General features: G+C 40.6%; 1 protein-coding gene across 4 annotated transcripts; it reads left to right on the top strand.

The window, feature by feature from the left end:
- Positions 1-4815: 4815 nt before the first annotated feature.
- Positions 4816-8089, top strand: LOC147620286 (remorin-like). Of its 4 annotated transcripts, none has more exons than XM_086772477.1 (6): positions 4816-4932; positions 5019-5824; positions 6224-6295; positions 6431-6518; positions 7042-7123; positions 7280-8089. In XM_086772477.1, exons 2-6 carry the CDS (start codon positions 5626-5628, stop codon positions 7478-7480), a joined length of 642 nt encoding a protein of 213 aa, XP_086628603.1. In that variant the 5' UTR covers positions 4816-4932; positions 5019-5625; the 3' UTR covers positions 7481-8089. The 4 variants fall into 4 exon arrangements, with proteins under 4 accessions (XP_086628603.1, XP_086628602.1, XP_086628604.1 ...); XM_086772476.1 differs by having other exon boundaries at positions 4865-5127; positions 5581-5824; XM_086772478.1 differs by having other exon boundaries at positions 4865-5127; positions 5562-5824.
- The last annotated feature ends 1074 nt before the right edge of the window (positions 8090-9163 follow it).

Genomic DNA, 9163 nt, shown 5'->3' with positions numbered 1-9163 from the left:
CACACAAATCCACCATGCCCATCTAGATCCTATGCCAAATCTTGGTACACTACTAGTTCCTTGTAGCTTTCCACATTGAGATGTTTTCCATCATATATGTCACTGCTTAGACTTGCTCTTCTTAGCTTCCTCAAATCTTGTCAATATAGTCAATTTCAAAATAATTAGCCTCCATGCAAGAGAGCTGCTAGATCTCCAAGTCATCCTCACACAAAAATGATGCTAGGTTGGCATTTGCCACCTATAGCTACATTCTAATCTTGCAATTTCTTATTTTCCCATTGGGACTCATACTTACAAAGTCTTATTTCAAATTCTGGATCCTTACACTTACTCAAGCTGGTTTCTCAATGTACCCTCTATTGTGGTCTACTATAGTCTCGCACAACTCCTTATAGAACTATTAGACTCCCACCATCCAAGCTTTCCTTACACTCAATGCCAGGATCTAAAGAAAGAGGGTTGTCCCTTAGCTCAAGGAGAAGCTCTCTCTATGCTTCTCACACATAGCATAGACTTTACTCCCAAACTACTACAGAGAGCTCTCTATCATCGAATTCAAATAGCAAAAGACTCCTAGGAGAGGTTAAAGACTCCTAGAAAATGAATCCTAGGAGAGGTTGAAGACTCGCAACTCCATAGCACTTACAAATCAGTAAATCAGTGAGAGAGCTACCATGAGCAACAAGAATCAACAATAAAAGGAAAAGAGGGAGGTGAGATCTCAAAAATAGTAAATTTTTGATTGAACGTAGAGAGATTGCTGTAACATCATAACCCTTCTGCTAGCATCGGTCCTCCCAAAAATACCGCAGCTCACCCAAATCCTTCATCTCAAACTTTTGCTTCAAAAACTTCCTGACATCATGTATGTCAACATCACTATCACCCGTGAGATAATCAAGTCATTCACATAGATGACTAATAGCATGATCCCTATATCTGTCTTTTTCACATAAAGTGAAAAATATGCATTGGATATCTAAAATCCAATGGTAACAAGATACTCCTTGATCTTGTTTAACCATGCTCTAGGTGCCTGCTTCAAGTCATACAAGGCTTTGCATAACCTGCACAAAAAATCTAGGTGTGCATCACTCTGCATCATGTAAACTTCTTCTTGCAAATCACCATGCAAGAAGGCATCCTTTACATCCATCTGATGTAAAGACCAACCCTTTGCTATAGCCATAGTAATGACAGCTCTCACAGTTGCCATTCTTGCAACCGTGCTGAATGTCTCTTCATAGTCAATGACATAAGTTTGCGCATAGCCTTTGGCCACCAATCTTCCCTTAGGGCCTACTCATTAGGGCCTACTCATTAGGGCCTACTCATTGAACCATCAGCATTATGCTTAACTTTATACACCCACTTACATCCAATTGCCTTCTTTTACTTAGGCAAAGGCACTAACTTCCACGTTGCATTTGTATCCGATGATGCCATCTCCTCATTCATGGCATCTTCCCATTTCTTATTTCTAAGTGCCTGCTCAAAACAAGTGGGCTCTAACTCCTGTATTGCTTTAACCATGTAAGCATAATGATGGGCTATATATCTATCATATCTCAACCCATCAATAAGGTACCTAACCCTCGTAGACCTGCGTACACGTGGATCACTGCCAAGTGTACTCAAAATAGTCATCGTTCTCCTTACACCAAAAGTAACCATAGATAGAATGCCAAGCTCCTTAGCAAGGCTATGCTTAGAGTTGCTAGAGTCACCACCCCACATATGAGTGACCAACTGACAGATCACGCACAAAAGGTTAATCTACCTTTTTCTTCCCTTTGCGTGATACATATGTACCTACATTTGTTCTTAACCTACCTGTTGACCTTGGGCTAACATTGGATCCACTTTTAGAGGACTCTCAAAATCCACTAAGCACTTATGATTGCTGCTCTACATGTGTGCAACATCAGCACTTCTTACATTTGCATCTTCTATTATCTTCACTGGTTGTACATACCAACTACTCATCTCATCAAAGATAACATCTCCGCTTACTCGCATCTCACGAGTGGTAGGGTTATAACATCTATAACCTTTTTGCTCCATAGCATAACCAATAAAGATGCATTTCTCTGTCTTTGGATCCAACTTTGTTCTCACTTCATCAAGAACATGCACATATGCAATACACCCAAACACTTTCAAGTGAGACGGATCCGGTCTTATTCTTGTAAACTTCTATTTAGGTGTCATACCATGAACAGCTGCAGTGGGCGCCCTATTCATAATATACATAGCAGTTGCTATTGCTTCTGTCCAAAAATAATGTGGCATATTCTTTTCAGCCATCACTTCTACAATGTGCTTGTTTTTTCTTTCTGCAACACCATTCTGTTGCGAAGTGTACCTACATATAAATTGCCTCTTAATTCCCTGCTTCCTCAAGAAATCATTGAACTCATTGGAGAAATATTCTCCCTCGTCATCGGATCTCAGGCATTTTATTTACATGCATTTTTTCTTCTCGATCGAGGCTTTAAATCTTTGAAAGTGAGCAAACACCTCACTTTTCTCCTTCATGAAGTAAACCCACACTTTCGTATAGTGTGGTCATATCAATGAATGCAACATAGTACTTGCAACCTCCAATTGTTTGCAGTCTTGGTCAGTCCCCATACATCTGAATGTATGACATCTAATGGCCTTGCATTGATATGCTTTTCATATGGGAAAGCATGTTTGGCCTGCTTACCAAGCTGCATGCTTCACATACTTTGTTCATACCATCAACCTTAAACTTTGGCAAACCTGCAACAATAAGTTGGGCCTACATAGCTTCAGTTATTGTACACTCATATAACCAATGCGCTTGTGCCATATGTCAATATCTGCAATGACACATGTTCCATACGCAAACATGGTTGCCTTTACTTCAAGCATGTTCACATCCAAAGTAATATCTTGCCATTTCTATTACCCTTTGCAACCAAGCGACACTGATTTTTAAAGTCTTCCATAAAACATCCTTGAGGATTAAACCTCACTTACAGACCCTACTTAACCATCTATCCAACAGAAACTAGGTTCTTTGTAATATTTAGAACATGAAGTACGTAATTCATTTTTCCATCTTACATAGACAATGACATTTTACCAACATGCGCAATAAAATGGGATGTGTAGTATCATCACATGTTTCCACATAACCTAGTTTTTTCATTTTTTGCATATCTCTAAACCACTCAGCATGACTGGTCATGTGGTTAGAGGCACTAGAATCCACATATGATGCATGTGTCTTGAGACTTTGACACATCTCCTATTATGGAATTGAGTATGTGCTACATAACACACAGTTGCTCAATTCTGTCATCGCCTCCTTGTTTACTAAATGATGTATAGTTACCTTGCGACAACTTTCTACTTTTAATGTCATTCTGCTTTTTATAACAGTCCTTTGCCATGTGCCCTACAATAATAGCACTCTATACTATTTGGATTTTGATTTCTTTGCCAACCGCCTCAACCTTTTTGGCTCCCCCTGCCTCTAGACTGGCCTCTTCTACCTGTATATGATTGTTGTTGTGAATCATTGGACTATTGTCTAGAATTCTGATTTCCTTGTTGGCCACCACCTTGGCCTCGACCACGGCCTCTACCTCTGCCTCTACTTGAATTGGAGTAAAAGGCATGTTCTAATGTGTTCTTACTTGTGTTCTTGCTTTGTGAATAAGAGTCCTCACCTAAAGCCTTTTCTTCTATGATCAACATAGACACCAAGTCCCAAAAGTTGGGAATATTCTCCCTGACTACAATGGAGGTCTTGAATGGCTTGTATTCTTTGCTAAGCCCATTCAAATAGACACTTACCAATCTTTAAAGCATACTCATTGCATAACATGCTTTTCTTTTCCACAGTATGTAGCTCTTGCTTTAGCTACAATTTCCTTGCCTTTGTGTTGGTTTAGAACATCTGCACTAGATTTTGCCATGCAACTGCTGAAGTGTTGGCATCCTGTATGTGTCCTATCATCATGTCTGTGACATTAATGGAAAGCCAATACATGACTTTCCTTGCGCCCTGGTTCCAATCCTTGAATGCCTTTATGTCTTCTGGAACAGTATTCTCTTCAGATAACTCTGGAGGCTCCTCATTGTCTCCTTTGACATAGTCCTAAAATCCTTTACCCACCTAAGAAAATTGGACATTCTGAACTCCCAAGTATGGAAGTTTTTCTTGTCCAGCTTCTCACTGACAATCCAATTGATTCCGTCACACCAGACATGTTTTCCTGCAACAATAAAAAAATTACAATAGACAATTTCTGTATGTAACCTGTAACACAGCAATATCTTATGTGACTACTGTAGCGGTACTTCAACATAACCTGTAGGTGTGAAGGGGTAAATTAAAACCCCCATTAGCTACGAGTTTTTGTAATATAGTCACACCCAATTTGCAAATTTTTGAGATGATCAAAGTACCTTTTTGTATGGAATTTAAATTTAATCTTGTATGTATGCAAGGTCTTTATGACCTCACAAAAAAAGGGGGGAGGAACCCTTGTGTTGAATGCACGTGCATGTTTTTCAATAACGTCCCCAACTTTGAAAGCAAGAAGCACTATATATATTTAGACAAATTATTTGATATATATATATATATATATATATATTTTAAACAAATTATTTGATGTGTATTAATTACTCCATATTGAGGAGGGTTGGGTGTGAGGAGAATGCAAGATGTGCTTGCTCTTGAAGGAGGCAAAAAATGCATGGAAGAGAATAAAAGTGTGCTCCTCTCTCTCTCTCTCTCTCTCTCTCTCTCTCTGTGTGTGTGTGTGCTGGGGTGGTCCTTCAAATGAGGACTCATTTACACCACAAAATCTTCGAATTCGGAAGGAAACAACGTATTCGAGCACCTTCGACCATCACGTCTTCTGTCTTTCGCCATTAGCCACCCCAAAGGTTAAGCTTCTTGCCGTCCTCCTTTCCACATGTTTCTGCCCATTTCTTCTTGATCGCCTACCCCTCCCACCTTCCATCTTCCTCAGAAAATTTGCAACCAGAAAGAGGCGCTCCAGTACACCTGCTGTTGGACACCGTTCCTGCGAAATCATTCCACCTTCGACAAGACGAGAACGATCTTTTATCGACAGACAGGTGCCGTTTAGGGTTTCCTCATCTCCATCGCCTTTCTTTTTTCTTTTCAAGGTCTTGCCTTCATTTGTCGTGGGGCGAGGAGTTCCCCCTTTCTGTTGAGCAAGGCCTAGGGTCGGGGTTTCTGTAGTAGGGTTTGGGCTTTTTTGGCAAGAAACTCTGCGAGAAGACGTTTTCTTTCGGTCATCCCAGCTATGGCGGGCCTTGAAGGTCTGAATTAGGAACGTTCATGCAGCTTCTCTCTACACAGAAACAAGCGTGCATGTTGCTTTTACCTATCTCTGAGCCTCTTGATAGTCTCAACGGGAAATCTGCATGTGGTTCTTGACCTACTTTTGATGCTCTTTGATGCAACAGGAAAATTGAATGTTGGGAAATGTGGATGGTTCTGTTCTTACTTTAATTCTGATTCTTTCCATTGCTGCTGTGCAAACAAGCTCATTTTTTGCGTCTCAGAACTGCACTGGCATATAAGCCTAGTGTTTTTGTTGAGGCTCAGCCATGGCCGAGGAGCAGCAGACCGTCGAGCAAGGTGGTGGAGGCAGCAAGTTTTTAGAGTCAGTTAGGTCGAACGAAGAGCAGCAAAGCTCAGATCGACACTCAACCTCAAAAGAAGATTCTCCGCGGGAGCCTCAAGAGCTTCCACGCAATGAATGCCCACCTGCACTGGATTCCTCCAAGGCCTTAATTAGCCTCATCAGTAAGTTAGTGCCATGCTTTGCATAAGAGATTTTCAATTCCAGATCAACTTTTGGGCATCATGTAAGAACAAAGGCATTTTCACGAAAGTACACGTGTTTTAGTGACATTGGAAGAACATATGGAGTTTTTGCATTTATCGAAAGGGCATGTGCTTTTGAACATATGTTTTTTTGGGCACCATTGAAGAGCCCATGTTGCTTGGGCGTCAAGGAAAAACATAATGCTTTTAAGTGTCCACCCCAAAAAAAAAAACTGTTTTTAGGCATTATATGTTTTTGGGGCAGCATCCCACTGCTGATGTTGCTTGATTTGAGCAATTTTGGTGCTCGTTTCATTAGTGTGGGAAACCAATGGCACATGGATTCAATTAATGGAAGTATCATGTTAACCTTTGCAGAGGATGCGGAGGGCGAGAATGATGCTTCTCCACGCAGCGTAGGATCTATGGGGGGAGGCTCACTGAACCGAGGTCTGCATCTCATCTTCCCACCCACCTATTATCATGTGGAGAAGGGATGAAGACTCCTTGACTGTGCATGTAGCAATAATGTGTTTCACTGGTACAATCATGTTATTTTGACTCCCACAATTCTTTTGGTGGCAGACGTGGTTTTGGCAAAACTGAATCAGGAAAGGACACTTTCATTGATAAAAGCTTGGGAGGAGAACATGAAAGCAAAGTCTCTCCACAGGTAAGCATCAGCTTTCACTTTCTGCTTCTTTATTTAGCCCTTTCAGGCTTGTCCTGATAGGAGCAACTGCCACCATTGCTTGAAAACAGGCAGCCTGACAAGTTTCACAATAGATTGATTCCTCTTCCAAGGGAGAGTGTTGGGCCATGACAAATCGGCTTCCTAAGGAATTGCATCTCCAGAAGACTGGCGGGCTGATGTCCTCCTAAATGGGCCTTGTCCTGAGAGATCCTTTCTTGAAAGACACCCCAGCTCCCCCACTCCTCCTAAATTGGCCTTCTCTTGACAGGGCCTTAGTTTAAACACAACTTATGGGCTGCACCTCTCTTGAATGTTGTCTCAATCCCTCCTGCAATAATCAAAGCACACATTTTCCAGCTGCTGTTACATGCTTATGGGACTCTGGGATGGGCGAATTCTACTGATCAGAAAATCTTCTCTTTAATCAGGAAGTTTGGAAATCCCAAAAGAAGAGTTTTTTTAATTGATGATGCCTAAGGAGGAGATCTCATTTGTTTCACAGGTACAACAAGAAAGTTTCAAAGATTTCAGCATGGGAGAGAGCCAAGAAGGCAAAAGCTGAATCAGATTTGAGAGCACTAGAGGCAAGTTCTCCCTTACTGTTAGTGTAAAAGTGGATTTAGAAGATAGCTACCCATCAGCACCCATCGCAGCGGCCCTCAATAGTTTTCTGACTGGTACAGAAGGTAGGTCACAGCTTGAATACTTGGACTAACTGGAAGGGTGATCCTTGATTACAGGAGAAGTTGGAGAAGAAAAAGGCGGAATATGTCGAGAAAATGAAGAATGAGATAGCTGCGGTTCACATGAGAGCGGAAGAAGAAAGAGCGCTTGCCGATGCACATCATGGAGAGGAGCTGCTCAAAGCAGAAGAGCTGGCTGCCAAGTACAGGGCTTCTGGAAGGATACCCAAAAGATACCCTTTTTGTTTTGCATGCTGACCTGCACATGGATGGAACACGTGGGTCTCTTTGATCCTATGTTTAGTCCCACTACTCAACCAAGCCCTCTGAAGAAGCAGAAAGGAATCGTCAGTCAGCTTTTGTACATAAGGGTTTGGCTTTCTTTTCCCAGACCTTATGGATTTGCTCACTACATACAGATTTTTTAGGCTAGAAAGCTAGAAATAAATGGAGGTCATGAATGTGAGATGAGGGGCTGGCCTATCTTAGGCTTCTTTTCACCATACATAAGAGTGAGTCTGGATGCTGGGATATCCACAATGATGTGGAGTTTCACTCAGGCTGTTACTACAACCAGAAGCTTGGAAATGCTCATTCTCTCATCCATGAACGAAATGATGTCAGTATATACAATAAGGGTGTCCAGTTAGTTTTATGCTTATTGAATTTCAGTTTGATACCAATGATACCAATGATAAAGCTTTCCATCTAAGGTTTCAATCCTTACAATACCATGGAGAGTTATTTCAGTTACTCCAAAAAGGGACCTAGGCCTCAATACTTCAGTTTTATTTTGTTGTTTTTTATTGTACATGAGTAACATGTCTCCTTTATGTACGTCTTTTATCTTTAAGCTCATTATCAAACCTTTTTATATCTTAGTTTTTTTCAACATTTATTCTATAGACTACATGGGAGTCTTTTCTCATCTAGCTTTTCAAGGGCAATCAATCTTTCACTAAGGGGAATTCTCATAAGGGACAAATTAGTTTACACTGGAATGCCACAAAGCAGTGTCAATGGTGAGCCACATGCTATCTATGATGGCCTCGCCAAGGTAAGCCTTTGTGGTCTAGAAAAAAATCCAAAGCTAGTTTAAATAGCCAAGGACCTAAGTCATGACTAAGAAAGTGACTTGATCATCTTGCTAGTTCAAAGACATCTTTGCATGGAAGTACATGGACATGAAGGGAATCCCACAAAGTCATAAAGCAATCCTTATCATGGATAGTGGCAGATCATACAAGCAAAGATCTTGCAATCTGAAACCCAAGTATGAACAAATAGTCGAAAATGAGTGGATGCAGTATTCATCTACGAGATTGAACATATATATATATATATATTGTGTCTCGTCCATTGTGATCATTTCAAAAAAGGATGGAAAACAAACGGTATGTGCTACCTAAAAAAGGTTAGTGTCTCTCGTGTTCACAATTAGTTGACTTACACGATTATAGAGTATAAGAAGCTTACAACTTCTTGGATAAATTCTTTGAATATAACCATACTATAGACCAATACAAGGCATCATTTGTTACTGAGAGGAGATTGTCTATGCTTATAGAGTTATGCTATTCAACCTAACCAATGCCCTTGGCACTTTTGAAACAATTTTGTGCACAATGTACATGAATTATTTTTGAGATTTTCTTGAAGTGTGTATGGATAAGCTGTGTATTGATTCCAATTGGAAAGAGGTTTTAGCTTGTCTAAGGAAAGTCTTCGAAAGATGGGACACACTATATTGTATCTCATTGAACCCTCTTAAATGTCAGTTTTGAGTCGAACATTGTGTGATCTTGCAGCATATTGTCTCCAATCAATCTTAGCAAAATCCGATTTATTAGGAAATTATCACCACCAAAAAGAACCTAGGTACGCTATACCATAACTGTCACAAACCATTGTACTAAATGGGTCAAGGCCAAAGCTACAAGA

This window comes from Cibotium barometz, chromosome 32 (genome assembly GCF_041138505.1).
Source record: "Cibotium barometz isolate CiBa-2024 chromosome 32, ASM4113850v1, whole genome shotgun sequence".
Lineage (NCBI taxonomy): Eukaryota > Viridiplantae > Streptophyta > Polypodiopsida > Cyatheales > Cibotiaceae > Cibotium > Cibotium barometz.
This window is presented reverse-complemented; position numbering and strand designations above follow the sequence as displayed.

Bases quoted from the DNA above. Each gene is read 5' to 3' on its own strand.
- LOC147620286 (XM_086772477.1), top strand. From the start codon at position 5,626: ATGGCCGAGGAGCAGCAGACCGTCGAGCAAGGTGGTGGAGGCAGCAAG. The intron at 6,296-6,430 runs GTCTGCATCTCA...TTTTGGTGGCAG, and splicing joins GGGAGGCTCACTGAACCGAG to ACGTGGTTTTGGCAAAACTG. The intron at 6,519-7,041 runs GTAAGCATCAGC...TTTGTTTCACAG, and splicing joins AAAGCAAAGTCTCTCCACAG to GTACAACAAGAAAGTTTCAA.